Here is a 20,940-nt window from a genome sequence, read left to right as displayed (position 1 = left end):
TCAACCTGTAACAAGTTGAAAAAAGAATTAATGAACAATTATTTTTCTTTATTTATAAAATAGAATTATAGTACCCTTTGAAATTAATAAAACAAGAATACAAATTGTAACAACTAGTTTCGGTGATCACATCATCGTCAGGTTACAATTTTTATTCTTGTTTTATTATTTTATTAATCTCAAAGGGTACTATAATACTATTTTATAAATAAAAGAAAGTATTTATAAATTCATACATTTTAAGAAATTATTTTTCTATTGCTTATTGATTTATTAAATTGATCAGCTTTTTAATTTGTTGTTGCAGATGTGAGCTAAGCTACTTACTGTGTTTGATGATGGATCTTACGCGCAGATAGGCGATGGCCAGGCGCATGATGGACGCCTTGTCGAGGTGGGAGGCATTGGTGGTGGGGAGGAGGGGAAGGGCGTGCGCCAGGTCTGTGAAGATCTCCGTTTCGCGGCTGCGTCGACATCTCGCCGCGTCTCGTGACCGCTCTTTGCGCCGCTCCGAGTTCCTAAACACACCACACAAAACTTCATTATCAAAATAAATCACAGTATTCGGCGTAATAAAGGCCCCATTACACAGCCACATGTATAATCAGATCAAAGATACTTGACCAACTTTTATTAAAGATTTGATTCCTTACTGAAATATACTGAAATTACCTACCAGACTGAAATATTTGATGACTATAAAAAAATTATATATCCATGATAATAGTTATAATATGATTCTTACCCTTTTGGGGAAAGATACTACACACTTTATTCGAAAAACCATTAAAATGTGAAAAATTAACCACTATTCAATTCTAGCCATTTTAAAGTCCTACAACAAGGTTTGGAACCATCTTGATTGTAAGAATGAGTTTCACTATATCAATTTTTATCTTAATCATATAAAATATTGTACCGGTAGAAATCTTGGTTTGAAACAAAAGATGAATAATAAAATGCCGAATTCAGAATGTCAAGTTGAAAAAATCATTACTGCTGAGAAATATAACAGCAGACATATTCCTCATATTAGTAATAGAATAAAACTAATATACAGTGGAATCATTTTTATATCACAAAACATCTAGCCTATTAGTTTTTAAAAATCAACGGTATAACTTCTTAGAATCATGAAAATCTATTTCTGATGGTAATCCAATCGTCACGTGCAAACAGTAAATAATGAGTATTGTTATTTTAAAGAAGTAAATGGTGTTTTATGATATAGAAATGGTACTATATTCGTTCTATCCAATAAGTAAAATATTGATTCCTAAATATATATCCTAATATAATAACTTATGTTGGATATATTAAAAGAAAACAATGGACTTGATAGTAAGATAAGAGCATGAACCCTATGAGTTACTGGATATGAGTCAAATAGAAGCATGAAATCATTACAGGATAGTAATATTCAGTTTAATAATATTAAACGAAAGCATGAAATCATAACAGCATTGTGATATCCAGTTTAATATTTACTGTGACGGATAACATACAAATTGATAAAATAGAATCATCAATACAGATTAGGAAAATTATTCTCAATTCATGTTCAATGTTATCAATTCGATGTCTCTTATAAACTAACTAAAGTGACTAAGGATATCCTTATACTCTACTGTACTAGCTATTTCCAACCGTAACAGTGTCAACATGAAAATGCAGTAGTAAATAGTCCAAATTTGTCTGTGGAACTTGAACCAGAATTTGATTTGGAATTCTTATAAGCATACAATAACTATAAATCAGTCGAATACCAACTTATCGACTTCGGGCGGATTGGATGAAATAAAAAAAAAGTTGAACCATTCAGAGCTGCTAATCAATATTCCAATTGGATTCTAACGACAAAACTCAAGCATTTTGAAGCCAGAAAAGCAATAGCTTCAAAGATATATGCATCTAGAAATGTGGGCTATATTTTTTAGAAATCAGGAAAACAATACAAGTAGTATTTTGAACAGTATTATTTTCTTGAAGAATACATATTTATATCTAAAGAGATTGATGGCTGGGAAAAGGCGACTGACCTCTAGTCATAAGCAGAGATAGATAGATAGATTCTACTTATAAACTTGTCCTAGAAATGAATAGGCCTAAACTGCGCATGTGTTGTTACTGATAAAGATAGAGTAACGAGAAGATACAAGCATTGCCTTTGCAGAAGAGAGAGGAGAGTGACAATATGTAGTGACAGTTATGAATCAATATCAGAAGGAGCGCTAGAAATAAAACAAATTCACTGATTTCAACTCAAGAGCAGCGTCCACATTGTACTAACGTGTATTCAAGAAACGTGGCTGTTTGCTACTTAAACTTCTAAGCACTCTCTGAAATTGTTGGGGAATTCTTGGTGGAGAGACATTGTCAAAGTAAACTTCGAGAACAAAGTTACATTGCGGATAATAATTGACTCACCATCGTACATTATCCAAATTGATCATTTTAATATTGCTGATGATAATGATAGCAATTTTTTAGTAGCAGTTCTTTAAAGATTCATTAACAACTTAATCATGAAAATATTTTTTGGAAAAATATATGAATAAAATACATTTTCAACTATTTTTTTTTTTTAAATCAAAAGCCAATAAGCTAAGTTTTTCCGTTTTGACCATGTATAATTTTTTGGCCATGAATTTTTTACCATGCCTGATAAATTGAATACACTTTTCTGTTTTTTGAATAATTTGAGAAAATTACTATCCATTATTCTGAGCGTTTTATTTTTTCAAATCGGCTTTTTATCAGAATGAAACTTTTCATTCAGAAGTGCTCTTGATTGAAGTATAGTGGATTGAAGCAGTGACATAACTCTATTCGTTGATAAGACAATTCAAATTGAAGAATTCATCGAGGTTCACGGTGACAATAAGATATTCCACGAGCGCATAGCAAATTATTTCTTCTACCAATAGTGTTACCATGGAAACTATAAAACATTGTTCTATAACTCTTTTGCTCATAAAAATTGAAATTTGAGATAGATAGTCTATAAGCTTAGCAAACGTTTTTCTTCGGTCGCAACAATATTGTTTATATTATTACAAATATAAAATTATTATGAAAACAACAGGCATCAAAACTTTCCTTTACAATAAAAGTGCAAGAGAAATAACACAGTAATTTCAACCTTTAAACAAATCACAAGACTATAAATTTAATTTGAAATGAAAAAACCACTATAGTGAATAGAATTGAATTTTAGAAAATTGGAGGAGAGTGGAAATTTACAAAATTTTACTGCTACAATGTGGAAAGTAGATTAAATTCAGTACAAAAAAAATAGGATCGTAAGAAACGGCAAATCTTCATAATCTTATCCTGAGCTTCTACGATTTTTTGCAATGCTCCTATGAAATGTTTCTAATTTAAAAACAAAATAATCTACAGCTACAGAGTGGCTTCCCGTCGGAGATATATGTAAAATCATACTTCATATCAGTTACCATTTGAACAAATCTCAAATTTTGTTTTATTGAAAGACTTTAGGCCTACTTCAGTTCTAAAATTCTTGAACTTCTGATTCGGTTTATAAGATTTGATAATTCAAAATTTATACACTTTGGTGAATTAGTTTCATGAATTTATCAGAAATGAGGTACATGAGCAATTGTACTATTGGGCTAAGATTACTCCATGTTAACTGATAAACAGAACAAAGTCTACCAAGTCTTCGAGAGCAGTGAAACACAACGATTTCTTAAAATAGAGTTGTCAAAACTGAAGTAGTACAATCTAATGGGAGACCGTGACAAATTCATAGAAATAACACAACAGACATTCTAGACTCTAAACAATCAAATAAAGGAACATAATCGGACAATGAAGAGTTTCAAACAAAACCCTCATATAAATAGTCCATTTCTTATCCAAGTCTTCAAGGGGTCCTGAGTTTTTTCCACACTCTGTAGAAAGTCAGTGCATCTCAAAGAAGTAAAAATTAGAGCTTCTCCATTTTCTATAACAGTAGTTCGGTAAGGGAACAAGTCAATATACAGAAGTAAAATTCCCAGCAAGATTCTTGTTTTCAACTTATTTTCTATAGATTTCCCTGCTTACAAGTTCTAGTTCTGCTAACGAACCATATATTGAGGAAAACGTCACTATTTCAAATTAAATTCAAGTTATAAGGTCATTGATCTACGATAAAAGTAGTACTTGGACACTTGATATTTTTCATCATTATTTTTGGATAGAAAAATATTAATTTCCAAATATTTTAATGATTTAAAAATATTTCGAATAGATCTCATCAAATAGAGATGAATTCACCTTTCTGGAAATGTCATGGTTTCCCATAAGACATTTTATTTCTGAGTTGAAACTTTCATTTCATTTGAAATACCTATTTGTGATAAAAAAAAATCAATAAAGTTTCATCAAATCAAATAAAAATTTGTCCAAACAATTATAAAATTGTTGTAACAAGGTTGTAACAGCCGTTAACCATAGATTCTACTCGACATTTCTGACAAAAAATGTTCAGTAAACTTTTTCCTATCGAAGTTTTCGAGATATATAGATTTTTCGTATTTTCAGAATATGCCTACTTCTGGCCATTAAATACTCAATAACTCGAAAACTACTGGTCGAATTTCAATTTTACGGGTGTTGTTGGGAAGAGAAAAACATTTCAAACAAGATTAATGTAATTTTATTTGTTGTAAGATATTTTGTGGTTTTTTTATTAGGGCTTTAACTTGAAAAAATGTTATTCTCCAAATTCGAAGTGGAATATCAAACCATTTTTTCTCCGGGTGATTATAGTGGTTTCAATATTTCAAAAACTTATTTCATAAGCTTTCGAATGAGTATAAATTCGAAAAGGTAAGTTCCATGATAAAGTGTTCAAAACTGCTAATATCTGGAATGAACACCTTCAAAATGAGGAAATTCACAAACAGCATGCATCAAGTGATGATCCTAGGGTGAAATCACCTGATTTATCTCTGACAATATTCACAGGTTTCAATCAATATTTTAACATTCTACAATGATTTATGACTTTTTAATAAATTGCATTATTTCTCTAAGGGTGAAATCACCTGATTACTGCATTATTTTCTGTAGCATATAGCCTAAATCCTATATAAAATATTAATCATGCACTTTTACAAGATCCAGCAAAATTTATTCATAGAATAATTCAAAGTAGATGAATGACAATTGAAAAAAACTGATGGTAATCATGCAGATGATAAATAAGTTACATGTCATGCTCACTTCTTACAGGAATTCAAAATAGCCTCCATTTCTCTTTGTGCAACTTCTTCTGCCGTTCATCAAGCTTCGAGTTGCCCGCCTCACTTCGTTGGGCCGTCTCTTCATTACTTTAAACGTCGATCGAATTCTGAGAATCAGTTCCTCCCTGGTCTCTACAGGTTCTCTGTAAACTTTACTTTCCACAACCCCCCAAAAGTAGAAGTCTATTGAAGTAAGATCAGGTGACCGTGGTGGCCAACTTACGGGTTCACCACCTCAGCCAATCCACTGCCCAGCATAATTGTTATCAAGCCACCCACGGACGTTTCTAGCATAATGAGGGAGGCAGCCATCCAACTGGAGCCACATATTCTACCTCAAATTGAGAGGCACGTCTTCCATCAATTCGTGAAGCTCATTGACCAGAAAGTCCATAAAAATTCACCATTTATTGTTGCAGGGAAAATGAAAGGTCCATCTATGTGGAAAAGTTATTGTGGAAATTTACAGAACCACTTCTTGTGAACGTACTTTTATCTGTGATCTGTCCATAATAATGTTTGAAATACAATCTTGTGCTAATATCCAACGGCAAAACTGCATCCTTGAAACAGTATCAAGTTCATTCAACTCTTGAACTGGGGTATCATGAAATGGTCGAAAGTTATTGTTCTTCAATATTCTTTGAACTATCATTCTTGAAACATCCAACATCCCAGCGGCCCGCCAGATGCTCGATCGAGGATTCTGATCGAAATACTTTAGAATAAGATTCTCAAAAGCTTCAGAAATTAAGACGGGCCTCTCGTACCTTGAAACTGATCCTAGATCCTTACCATCTTGACACCTGTCAATCTTGAAAACGTGTTATGAGATGGGTGTTTTCGGTCAGGAAAACGTCTCCTGTATACTCTCTCTACCTCTCTTGAATTGCATCCACACTCTCCATACACCAATAATATGTTCAAGTACTCAATGAAGGTAAATTTCATGATAATGAACACGAACACTTCTCTACTTGCCAAAGTTGATACATATCATGCCAATTAACTGGAAAGCACACTGAAAACTATACTGAAAATAGGCTGAAACATACACTTCTTGTTATTTTATTCAGGATTTATGGTACAGGAAATAATGCAAGTTATTGAAAAAGTCATATCATTGTAGAATGTTAAAATATTGATTAAAACTTGTGAATATTGTCAGAGAGAAATCAGGTGATTTCACCCTAGGATCACCACTTGATGAGAATGTTTGTGAGAATGAATGAATGAATGAGACTGTGAATTTCCTCATTTTGAAGATGTTCATTCCAGATATAAGCAGTTTTGAACACTTTATCATGGAACTTACCTTTTCGAATTTATACTCATTCGAAAGCTTATGAAATGGAGAAGTTTTTGAAATATTGAAACCACTATAATCACCCGGAGAAAACCCGAGAAAAAACTGAAATAATTTCACTTTGAATTTGGAGAATAGCATTTTTTCAAGTTTAAGCCCTAATAAAAAACTACAAAATATCTTACAACAAATAGAATCACATTAATCTTGTTTGAAATGTTTTTCTCTTTCCAACAATACCCTTGAAATTGAAATTCGACCAGTAGTTTTCGAGTTATTGAGTATTTAATGACCAGAAGTAGGCATATTCTGAAAATATCGAAAAATCTATATATCTCAAAAACTTTGATAGGAAAAAAGTTTACTGGAAATTTTTTGTCAGAAATGTCGAGTAGAATCTATGGTCAACGGCTGTTGCAACCTTGGTGGGACACCCTGTATAATACAATAAACGAGATATAAATTACCATCTTTTCACAAGTATCAATGTACTATCATTGTACGGTCATTTTCACACACTATCAAAGCAGTGTACGTTCATTTTTCCAAATGATTATCAAATTAATTAACCGTGATTTTTATTGCGGGTGTATCGTTAGGTCATTTATCTCTTACAGCACACTAATTCTGCTTCATTAAATAAAAACTATTACAGACAACAAAAGACAAATCAAATTGAAGCAACCAAAAATGTTGATTGGCACAAAAACATTGGGCTTGTGTGAAATATCAGACCAAACTCGGATACTCATTTTTGACTACCAACAGAAGATATTCTTTCCAATTCATTTCTAGCAATATATTTGTTCAAGAACATCAAATCTAAACTTCATAAACGCTATACTAGAAATGTAGATCAGAAACTTCAATAAACTCATATGAATAACATGGATTTTTACACGTTAAGAAGAAACTTCAAAGCATTGAAGCATTTATGTCTATTTGGATTTGTATCACCATACTTTTTATTCCTCTCGCTATGAAATTTTGAGGCATTTACATAAATTCGAAATATTCAGATCACACGAAAAACAGGTCGTCTGCAAATATCTCGATTTTTTTTCAAATTCAATCGAAAATCCATCTAATTTTCTAGTTGACCATCATCCTTTCAACCATACTTCTCCAAACGTTTCTCATCCTTCCATATAAAGCTTACCCATTTTCCCCTCTTCTATTAATTTTTCCCTACCAGTATATCTAATGCATATTGGCTTGCTATTACTGTACTATTCTTGTAATAGCTTCAACAGAATTTCACCGTAGACAGTTAATATTCAGTATAATTATTATAACTGTCAATATTCTAAATCAACAAATAACTAGCATCTAGTCCAAGTAACATTTACAAATTGAGTTATTATTCTACCTTGACGAATACTTCAATCGTGCAATCATTGACTATGGATTACAGTAGCATCACAACAAGATTACAAGACACCCACACACGCGAGCACACGCACCACATCAGAGTTGTTTTAAAGCAGTGTTGAAGAGGGGAAAGCTCAGACCACACAGTTTCGACCAATAACAGACGAGCTAACAACTGACTGATACCTGCAGCTATATAATTATTACATTGGATATAACGTCAAACTGGTATCTATACCGGCAGCCATTTATTGTTAGTGTGGACAGGCTTCCTTGATTGCCAGTCTAGAACTGACGAGGAGAGAGTAGAACACTCTGCTTTGTCTGAAACCCATTACAAATGATCAACAGACTGTCATGATTCCATGTCTGTTGAATGAACTGCAGTAAAGTGTTTACCAAAAACACTCTAGTTGAAAATGTCGACAAAAATGTGCAACAAAAGTTTACCTAAGGTGCCGGTAACTAAGGTTCCAACTAAGGTACTCAAGGTTTCGGACCAGCCTCAAATGAAAAAAGCATATAATAGCCTATATTGAGTAGCTCGAAAGAATCACGGAAGATATCAAACGCTGAATTCTGAAAGAAGTATACTATAATCTCTTCATTGCAGCTTGATTCATGGTCTGTATGCTATTGAAGTGTGCTCATAAATTGAAAAATGATGTTAATTTGATATTGATTCTGTTAAATCATAAAAAAACTAATAACATAACCTATTCTACTCGTAATTAAATAAAGTGTTACAATGTGTGGAAAATATACGTCCATTACAAAATTAACTAACAATATAATAATATCTATATAGTATAAGAAGTAAAATATAGAATAGTATAAGAAGTGGTAAGATTCCGTGATCATGAACACACGATCTAAAAAATAGCTACGAAAATAGATGGAAGATACAATGGTGAAAATGAGAAAGAATTATTTGAGAGAGAGGACTCTGTAAAATTAAGGAGGAAAAAAAGAGAGAAAAGGTTTCAAGAGGAGAAAATTCAGTTCATTGATAGTGCACTAGTGAATAATGAGGACAAAATCTACCCGATTCATTATGATAAATAGGATTTTTAGACACATATTGAGAATACAGTTCTAATAGTTCTTCAGTTACTGTAGTTACTAAACTAGTAGGACATACATATTATGAAGTACAAGAGCCTCAACCTCTGTATATTGTACATACATTTCCACCGGAAGATAGGTCAAGGTCGGTGATAAAGGTCACATTACCAAATCGGTGTACCTTCTTCAATCGAGTAACAATCTAACAACTGACTGATACCTGCAGCTATAATTATTACATTGGATATAACGTCAAACTGGTATCTATACCGGCAGCCATTTATTGTTAGTGTGGACAGGCTTCCTTGATTGCCAGTCTAGAAGTGACGAGGAGAGAGTAGAACACTCTACTTGGTCTGAAACCCATTACAAATGATCAACAGACTGTCATGATTCCATGTCTGTTGAATGAACTGCAGTAAAGTGTTTACCAAAAACACTCTAGTTGAAAATGTCGACAAAAATGTGCAACAAAAGTTTACCTAAGGTACCGGTAACTAAGGTTCCAACTAAGGTACTCAAGGTTTCGGACCAGCCTCAAATGAAAAAAGCATATATTAGCCTATATTGAGTAGCTCGAAAGAATCACGGAAGATATCAAACGCTGAATTCTGAAAGAAGTATACTACTTTAATCTCTTCATTGCAGCTTGATTCATGGTCTGTATGCTATTGAAGTGTGCTCATAAATTGAAAAATGATGTTAATTTGATATTGATTCTGTTAAATCATAAAAAACTAATAACATAACCTATTCTACTCGTATTTGAATAAAGTGTTACAATGTGTGGAAAATATACGTCCATTACAAAATTAACTAACAATATAATAATATCTATATAGTAAGAAGTAAAATATAGAATAGTATAAGAAGTGGTAAGATTCCGTGATCATGAACACACGATCTAAAAAATAGCTACGAAAATAGATGGAAGATACAATGGTGAAAATGAGAAAGAATTATTTGAGAGAGAGGACTCTGTAAAATTAAGGAGGAAAAAAAGAGAGAAAAGGTTTCAAGAGGAGAAAATTCAGTTCATTGATAGTGCACTAGTGAATAATGAGGACAAAATCTACCCGATTCATTATGATAAATAGGATTTTTAGACACATATTGAGAATACGGTTCAATTACTGTAGTTACTAAACTAGTAGGACATACATATTATGAAGTACAAGAGCCTCAACCTCTGTATATTGTACATACATTTCCACCGGAAGATAGGTCAAGGTCGGTGATAAAGGTCACATTATCAAATCGGTGTACCTTCTTCAATCGAGTAACAGTATAACAAGCCTGCTGTTCCAATTACTGAAAGCATACTTTATCAAGTACTGTTTTGGGGCACTAGCACAGTTTCAAACCAGTTCCTTCGTAGACAAGATTATCAAGATGAAAATGTAGGAGCACAGTACACCTACACGAGGAATAATCAAGCTACATGATGGATTGAAAAGTGGATCCATCATCCGAGGAACAGAGGAAAGCAAAGAAATTGAAGAAAAAAGGAAGTCGAGTCCATAAATCACAAGACTATGGGAGAAAGATTTGACATACTAAAAGAGGGGAGGAGCTGCAAGGGTAAAGAAACCCTGAGAGTCTAACAAAAGTTATGAAAATACCTTTATTGTTTTTATCACATTCTTAGCTGGAGCTAATATGAACAATAGATGCACAGCAGGCTACATTCTGTCATTATACTTGTTATTGTTATAAAATAATAATTATTATGTTGAATGACAATGAATTAATTTCATTTTCCATAACCTAGAAAAAATTTCAAGGGAAATATTATTGATATCAAATTATTACCCTTTTTTGCACCACTTTCATTTTATTTTGCTTTAGCGTGTATTGTTGTTGTTGTTTGCATGTATTCTTTTTGTTAATCTCTGTATCAAACTTGTATGTTTGTGTAAAAATAAATTGGATTGAATTATTATTATAGTATTCCTCAAAGGATGGAACGAAGATATCAGAACTGCTTTAAACGTTTATTTCAAAACCTTAGTACAAACTATAATGAAGAAGAATATACACTCAAGTATGCACAATCGGGAAGAGATCATTGAACATTTGAAAAAAAAAACAATTCAAGGGCGCAATGTTTTACATAGAATGGGTCTTGTAGTTCAGTAATTCGAAAACTGATTGTGAATATTCATCACATAGGCCTACTATACAGCTTGAAACAGTTACCAGAGATGAGTTGCAGCATAAACTCTAAACAGCTAACTACATCGAATTAAAGAGATGAATAATTCAACAAAAATTTATCATTCGTTCTCTTTTCACAATCTCAGAACGAAAGAGGGTCATATGGGATAAGAAGAAACGTAATGAGCATGCGAGCATGCTCAGAATAACGTGATAAGCACAAAAACTGTATAAAAATAGTGAATCAAAACATTACTAATTATAGAAAAAGTCAATAATATTATTGAAAAGAAATTTCTCATCTATTACGAGTCTACTAAACTGATGCGGAATAAACCTTCATCCCTACCTCTTAGAAAAACTTTTTTCTCATGTCGTGATCCCTTACCCTTACTAACGAAGGGACCTTTAAGAGGTTGGGAGGAGCCTAAAATTCTCACTTAAATATCCCAATTAAAAATATGAGGTAGCATTTAAAAACACAAAACCACCAAATCACTGGACTATGAGGAAATTGTCACAATCCTTCAACAACAGAATGCTTAGCAGTTTAGTTTTACGTTTTGACAACGTGATTTGGAAGGGTCAATAACCCAAAGGTGAAAATTCAAACATTATGCCACATATGCATTATACTTTATAATAGATGTACCTCTGAGATCTATGCTGGATATCTACAATGCCTTATCATAATCTATGTACAAAGCCTATTTAAGTCAAAGAGGTGGGAACGCTTGTGGTAATTCTATTGCAGGCTTTAGAAGAAACTTGTTAGCAACAGGAAAATGTAGTGGATAAACATCTGGGAAAGAATAATTAATATTAATGTATAATAGGTGATGCCGTGGAAAATTGAAAAGCTTATAGGCCTACCATCCAAATCATGTAATCTGCTGCATTATTGAGTAACATTGAGTAATTCAATACTGGATTTGGATTATTGAAAATATGTTAGTAGATTATGATATATTAGGTAATAGATATTATTGTAGACTAGCAGGTAACCGAACCGTGCTCCCTCCGCAACGATCCAATTGAAAACTTGACAAAGTCTTGTTCCAACACAAAACTTGACTTGCTGAAATCTTGAAGAATTTTGAATGGGCCTACAGCCAACCATCCTCGGTAAATTGAGAATTTCAAGTTAGTTGAGACGTGATAATGCGTCATTAGTGAATTTCCTATGCCGTACGTGTATAAGCCATTTATCATAATATAATAGATTACCAGGATTTGATGACTGGTCAACTCATAGATTTTCTCCACTTATTAACAACCCATCCAAAAGTGGATATTAAAAGAGTGAAATAGATTGAAAACAGTTGTTCAATTTCCTCATTTAACCAAGCGCTTCAATTATGTTTCTACTTTTAACGTTTCTTATGTAACATCTATGTTCTGTTTAATGTTCTAAAGTGTTCATAAGAGAAAACTGGATGTCAAGTCACCCAGGCACGGGACTAGTTTTCACAGGAACAAGACTCTGTTACCTGGTTATTTGTCTGGCACCACTTTTCAAACTTCCTCATAGACTGTCAGCGGTGGTATAAAAAAGGACAGCAACCCAATCGCCCAATATGAAGATTCTATAAATAAACATAGAACAAGGGATTGCTGTACCGTTATTTGGAGAGCGCCTATTTTCTAGTCCTAGTGAATACTATTCTTCAGGTCAAGCATAACTTCAAATAAAAGCCGGTTTCCCAAACTATCCAATAATTTATTATGTGAATGAGAAGCATGGACCAGACTGGTGTAAATGGTGGAACTGGTTCAGCTCTCATCCCAGTCATTGATTTATTGATTTTGTTTTCTAAAATCGAAATGATTGACTAGATATCGCTATAAGTGAAAAAAGACTGTATAAATTCATTATAAAAGAATTCATTTCAATAAATAAGTCTACAAAGAATCTACAACACGTCGTACTTCAACCCTGAATCATGAAAAGGAAAAGGTGAAAACTCAATGATAAATGGCGAGGTAAAGGTCACTATAGGATTACAGCTGTAGCAGTGCTGCAAATTATGAAGCAGTTTTTACTTTTACTGGTCCATTATTCTGGAAAAGCTATCTTCCTCCTCACAATTCAATAAGATATTCAAGTTCTTCAAGTCAAATGTTTTCCGTTAATAAGTCAAATTCCCATAATTTTCAAACAATTTTATGAACTAAATACTCTATCACTTTATAATGGTGATGAACAATAATATAGACTATTGTTAATTATACTCTAACTCGATGATTGAATCTTGAATGCTTTGAGAAAGCAGGAATCAATGAATTGAAACTTAATTCAGATGTAGTCGAATTTTTCAAGCATTTAGAAAAGTCAGCAACAAAATCAAAGTTGGTAAGAGATGAGTCGACCTACAGTTTTTGGAGGGTTCCGAACCAACGTGATGGAATATTGAGCATAGCTGTATTTTAGCGGATTATTGGTCTGGAGCTGATACCGTTTCAACGGGAGAACAATAAATTAACACAGCGCTTACCTCAACATGAGCCATAAGCAGAGAATATAGAAAGCACTCCTATACTCTCTGGTCAAAAAACCGTTTTGACTGAGAGGACAATAGCTCACTCAAAGAGGACATAATACTATTAATTATAAATAGAAATATTAAACCAAGTACCCTTATAAATTATTATACTGTAATTTAATTTTTATTTATGTTAAAAGTAGCCCTAAAGAAAAAAGAAAATACTATTAATTGGGCTATACTTCCATCTACACCTGCACAATAATATATATATTTGGCCTGATTCATAAAGAACCAGTTATTATATTGAATTGAACATCAATACAATGATTGCTGTTCTCTGTAATTTGTGAGGTTATCAAGTGAATTATTTACCCTTCAATCTTCATCGTTACAATTAAATATGAATAACGATACTAGCGGATTCTTCAAAGTTTAAGTAGTGTAAATACAATAGATATAAATTCTTTAGATAGAATATTATTAGTCTGTAATAGATTAAATTGTTGAAAGTAGATTATTTGTACTTCTCCAACAGAGAATTCTTCTTCAAATGACACTTGACGTCAAACCTTATTATTAAGACCTTTATGAAATAATGTTTGAATACAATGACGTCGACGTCAGAAATGTTTTATTGATGTTATGGATATGTAAACATCATTTGAAGTTTCGTTTGAGGTCCTCAAAGAGGAAGATATAGGATAGACATGAGATATAGGACCTACACAAATTTTAAAAATGTAAAAATATTTGAAACTAAAAAATTATGAATACATATTTATAAATTGTCAATATTCTACAAAATAAATAATAAATAGGTAATTATTCATCTACAGATCAAACAATAATTTATGAAACCAATGACTATGTCAATTGAAACCAATTGTTTAGATTTCTAAAAGTTGTTGAAGATCAATATCATTTTAGGCTATATATTGTTATGGGGCAGGTGTATGGGGAAATTGAAATCTTCGGATCGATTGTTTTCATGTAAGTAACTGTATGAATCAATAGCACACTGGATATACCTGTATTGTAATCAATAATACCTCAATGTAGAACGGAATGTACGACCACGACCTTGCTAGCAAGCTTAAAGAAGCATCAACTTATAAGCGCAGTGCTTAGAACGTGTGGAGTGGAGAGGCCTGCGGTCGTCTTTTCCGGTAACAATCAATAGAATTATTTTTGTTACAATACATAATTCATAAGCTGAGCATCTTGAAGCCCTGGCAAAAATATTATGATAGAATAGAAATCTTCAGACTCAATAAAGAACTCACTTGTATTCATGAAACCAAATAACTAGTTTAAAAATACTTCAAAATAATCAAGAATAAACCAAAATTTGATTCGAGGATGATGCGCACATGAGCCAAAGGCTAGTGCGTGGGTGATTGGTGGGTATAGGATACTTAATATGACTCAAATTAATAAAAACAATATAAAAACTTGTAGTACCCTTTTTATTAAAAACTTTAAAATATTTTCAACTTGAGATGACCTATGGTCGAAACTAGTCGTTAAAATATTTTAAAATTTTTAATAAAAAGGGTACTACAAGTTTTTATATTGTTTTTATTAATTTGAACAAAAGTAGCACATATAAGTGGAGTGATTTTAATATGACTCACATAATTTCTGCCAGTTAAAAAATTAAATTAGATAGAGTACTTTATATTCAACTAGCCGACAGGCTCTCTTCGCTCACCTTATCTGTCTAGCTAGGGGGCTCCGCCCCCTGGACCCCCCCGACTGGATCGTCCAGAAATAGCGATTATCTCGCTTTGCTCGCCTACATTGGCCATTTTTGGGTATTGGAATATGGGATTGAGTACACTCAACAATAAATTTTCCATTTTTCGACCGAATTTGACTAGCCGAGAAGAATGAGTAGTACGATGAAATCTGAGCATTGTGTCAAAAGTTATAAGTGTTTGAAATTTTGATCCTTGAAGTGTCCTTATGCGCGTCTCTCCACTAGGACATACTGAAATGAAGTGCATCTAACGGGTGATTCTCATAGAACCTGATCTCATGAACTTATGTCATTGTGCGAAAGAAAGAAATATCAATGTGAGGACAATGTAGTTGTTGATGGTTGAAGCTAAAAATTTGGTGTTTTTCACAATACAAGGAGTATTGTTGTCAGGTGTACCTGGAAATCTATATGAGATAGAGCGCTCTATCTGATCTCAGATTGTAGAACACAAAAATACGCCCAGAGGGATTTTCAATCATACATCTAAATGGTAACAATAGGAAGATATTGTTGATCAAAAACTAAAATTCTTCAGAATTGATTTTTTCTTTGAATTTTACTCATTTTTGAAAAATCATAATTCAGTACTCATTGGAGGAGTTCCGAATGATCTCATTTTATTCAGAATTTTATAATCTAAACAAGGCGAGAGCCAATTTTTCTGTCCGATAACTGGATTTGGCAGAAATAGCTAAAAACTGGGAAATGAACCTAAAATACGAGGTTTTTGGGCCACTCTGTATCTAGCACAAGGAAATTTTGAATGAAGAAATTGATTCTGGACTTCTCTCATGTAATTTATCCAAATAATATATTAAAGAATCAGAAATACAATATAAATTGCAAACACACACCCTTTTTTATGTCTGTATTGACTGGACTACATGTCTGTGGTACATCAATCTTCCATTAGATTATCATTTCGAACAAATTAATATTTATTAAAAGTGAATAAAATTATTATTTATTAACCGTTTTAACGAATACCGTTGGAAGTTTGTCTAATAGACTAATATTGGAGCACTTTAAATTACATTTTCACAGTAAGTTATGAGAGGCAAGTACAGATAGAGAGACAATAAGTATTAATTACATATATGATTATTCCGTGCCATTTAAAAATAATACATTAATTTTATGAGAAATTTAAATATCATATTATCCCAACATAGGTCAACAAATTTGGCAGTATCTTCCTCTACAAATACCTGAGTAACACATTTTTTTCTGCTGATGTTTCACAATAATTGATACAGGTGATTAGATTTGTTTTATATAAGCAACAATATTTGCTTATGAGTAGGTACAATGTGCAAATAATCCAGTTTGGCTTTTGACTCTTTTGGCTTACTTTAATTTATATCAACTAAACTTATATCAAATCATAGCCTATCTCAAATCGTGATCAAAGTACAACTTTATCCATGGAGTTCTAATTATAGGTACACTTCCACGACTGCATCTCATGATCTTTAGATTACAGCATATTATTTGAAATTATTTAGTAAAATGAGTGGATTGTTTTAGTTAATTTCCTATATTACCATTCTAAATTCAAAATCTTATGTGATTATTTTGGGATCGAAATGTTTGTGTTTAAAATTTCTGAAGAATCATAACCTCTTTTGGACTAATATGCAATCAAAATTCGGGAATGGAATAGTAAGGGCTATAAGCCTGTTTTTTTCGTTTCCAATCATTTTATGATTTAGTTGTTTTGTCATTGTTGTTAAATAAACAGCTAAGAAAAAAATCATAGTGATGGCAAGACAAGTGAATGACATGGAATACTGTCAGGGAAGAGAAGATAACTACAGAACACGATAGGCCCACTGATTACAGAAATAATACAGCGAATGTGAGACAAAAAGACAAGACAGTGTTCAAAATACGAAGCCGCCTTTCAAAAAAATGTCAAAATATTGCCGAGTCCAGAATTGGATATATTTGTATTTTTTTAAGAGGATGAAATAAATTTGTATTAATTTGATACAGCAACAAAATTTCAAATTATCTTTGAGCTTAAAAAATATCTATGATCTACTCTTCATTACTTTCGACATTTTACAATGTGTGGTACATTGAAGATCAGAGTACAAGCATTAAAATGCAAACAAGTGATTTGTATTAAATTACAAATAGAAATCAAAATTCTTTGCTTAAAAATTTGAGTTCGATGATCTTGAAACATAGCCTGAACTGATACAGAATCCAACGAAAATATTCAACGAGTGATGTAATTCGGAAAACATCTTGCCAGTATCAAAATTGAAGTCAATAAATTATCAAGCATAAATTCATGAATTTCTTTGCAGACTCTCGATTTACTTGTACACTAGGTTTCAGCTTGAACTCGTATTCTTGAATCGATATTGGATTCCGTACTTATGTTTCAACTTATTGGGTTATGTGTTTCATTCAACATTCATCAGTTCTGGAATTATTTCCTGACTTGAAGAGCTTGAAATGATTAAATATATAAAATATATTATAAAAACAAAAAGAAACAGATCTATCAAGAATTCCCCACTACAATCGTCAATTTATTCAATATCGAGAGAGTTACATCACCCGAGAAAGCTCTACGTGAGTTGCTTGAATTTGTTGTGTTACTCCCAGTCAATCAATAAATCAAGACCTTTCGCTCCTAATCTAATCCATCTAATTTTTAAATTCATCAACAATCACCCCGCAGAAACCCTTAATAATGATAATTTAATACAACATGTATAATCGATGCATAGAAACCTATGCAGTGATACTGTATCTCCATGTACGAGACCTAGAATAATTCAGACCCAGCTGCATTTCAGAATCGACGACCATTATATCTAGTTGTCAGACTTACTTTGTCAGACTTACTTAGTCGACTGTCAGACTGAATAGCAGCAGCAGAAGCAGCATCACCACCACGGGAAAGCGGTTATGATAGGAGACATGCCAGCAGCTGAAGTCGATGAATTGAATCAAGCTCTAAAATATGTGTCCTCGATATTAATAGATGACTCGTCTATTCACACACACTAGAGCTGTTAGAGAGGCAAACCATTCGACAGCAGACGTTCACACACCAAATTTATTGGCAGATTAGAGGAGCATCGTCTGAAATTAATTGCTTGTTTGGACCGAGAGCGATCACCAGAGACTAACGAACTGACCAAATGAGATTGCAACAAAATAAAACGATAGCTGTTACTATCTTTAGGTGACAGCGAGGTTATCAAGGAATAGAAGAGCATTTACCTTATTTTACACTGGAATTGAAGTATTTTTATAAACTATAATTTATAATCATTCATATTAATATTTATTTTTATATTTATATAGCTATATAGAATAGAATATATAATATTTTTATATTCTTAATTTATATTTGGTATATGAATAAATTTAAACCATTGAAAATTCATTTCCAATTAATTTCAATTTGAAAGAATTAAGCAAAATACAATCGGCAAAAAAATCATGACTAACTGTTTAATAATATGATAAAATTTAATTTGAGGTGGAAAATGTACAAATGTGTTACCTTTAATTGTTGTTAATACAATGGAAGCTATCTATTAATTGCACTAACACATTTGTGGATTATTAAGATTCACAATCAATATTACTGTAATTTTATTCTGGGACTCTCTTCACCCTAGCTATGGAGATTCCATAGTCCCCCTCCCATATGGAATTGAATAAAGGAATATTAAAAACCTTTCAATATCGGTAATGTCTGCATAGACAGCAAGATGCTGTCAATAAAATAGCTGGATACCTGGATAATTCAATAGAAGATGAATGAGAGAATCGTCAATTTCAACTTTCTATAGGGCATAAATCATTAAATAATCACCTGCACCTGTTGGACGATCGAACAAAATGTGGGTAATTGAAATGGATTTTGTTTCGACATTACAATCAGTGATCGCAGTTCACTCACTGTTTTATACAGTCAAGGTCGCCACAACCACAATGTGGATCATGGCGAAATAGTGGAACCGTCGAAACCAGCATCTAATTATAATACCTCTGATTTTTTCTGTAGATTGTTCATAGTTTTCAAAGAATTTGATTTCAACTGAAATAATTTTCAAGGTGGAAACAAAGGTGGAAAAAAATACGACATGTTCATTGTAAAGGCAGGCGCACACTGATCGTCATCGGACGGACGGCACGCATCGGACGATTAGATTTGATGCATTGTTTTCAATTGGAGTGCGCATACCTATACGATGCGGATAGGTATGCGCACTCCAATTGTAAACAATCCATCGAAACTAATCGTCCGATGCGTGCTGTCCGTCCGATGACGATCTGTGTGCGCCTACCATAATTAGTCGAAACATGGTTCTGTTATCGACTATTTATTTCGTTGTTGGCTATCCATCTTGGTTTCACTATTATTATTACTATCGTATTTAATAAAACTTTATTAATACCTTAAATACTTCAGATATACCTTATAACCTCAGATATACAGATATACTCAGATATACCTGATGACCTTAAATACTTCAGTCTCTGTTTGGTTTGAAAATGTGCAATACCAGCAAGAAACGGACGTCGCCACATCAAAAAATGTGAGTGTTTTTTCACTTGAAAGTTTTATTAAATACGATAGTAAGACTATTTATTTATTAAGGTATCAAGAAATTAGTATAAATATGTTGAACCCAATAAATGTCGATTTTCTAATCTTTGAAAAGGATCTTGAGATAGCTCAGCAAGTCAATCTAGTAGAAATTATAATGAATATTACTGCTCACGTGTTCAGTGCTAAACATAATATTGGGACAGCAACAGAGATTAACTTTATTTTTCCTCGAATCCAATAAAAGTCTATTATTTATCCATTCAAAAGTGATCCAATGCATGAAGGAACACTATGTAACAATATTATCTTTCTATTTACTCTGATAAACTATAAGAATCTTTGTTTCTTATATAATTTTCTATAAATTTCATTATTTGTTAAATTTAATTCAAATACAAGCACAAATCATATATAATGATTGGAAGATAACTAAAATCATAGACAAAAATCGTCCCTCACCCGAATTTTGATTATAAAAGTTTCCACAATTATGGTTATAGCTCAATAGCGCACTCAATTGGAAACCTATAGTTAACTTGTTGAACGTTAACTTGTTTCTCTTCAATAAAGTGTAGTATGTGTACAGTAGAGGTGAAATTTCATCTTTAAATATGTTTTAAGTGTGTATACAGTATCAAGTAGATAAGTCCCCTTGGAATTTTCATTACAAGTTTTTTCATGAATAAATATTCAATTGAATATTTCCCATAAGAATCAACAGCTAGCCTACTTCAACTCAATAATTTATTGACTGTTTTATTTGTAATATGTACACAAAAAGAAGATAATATTAAACGAAAATCCTAATCAAATGCTGTAAATCACCCCGAAGACTTCTGCTACTGTAAATATTGACAACAGGTTTAGTAGCAGAAGTGTTCAGGGTGATTTACAGCATTTAAGATTTTCGTTTAATAATAATTAGTCTATTCATTAATTATTAGCATTTGAAC

The 20,940-nt window shown here is 32.4% G+C and overlaps 1 protein-coding gene across 1 annotated transcript in view; it reads right to left on the bottom strand.

Annotated features, from left to right (window-relative positions):
- LOC111046355 (hypoxia-inducible factor 1-alpha) overlaps positions 1-20,940 on the bottom strand; it is a 108,447-nt gene that overhangs the window by 78,666 nt on the left and 8,841 nt on the right. Inside the window, exon 2 of the mRNA XM_039426951.1 lies at positions 328-518. Within this exon, the coding sequence (XP_039282885.1) occupies positions 328-518 (191 nt within the window). The remainder of the gene's footprint in view (positions 1-327; positions 519-20,940) is intronic.

The sequence above is a fragment of the Nilaparvata lugens genome, chromosome 4 (assembly GCF_014356525.2).
Source record: "Nilaparvata lugens isolate BPH chromosome 4, ASM1435652v1, whole genome shotgun sequence".
NCBI lineage: Eukaryota > Metazoa > Arthropoda > Insecta > Hemiptera > Delphacidae > Nilaparvata > Nilaparvata lugens.
This window is presented reverse-complemented; position numbering and strand designations above follow the sequence as displayed.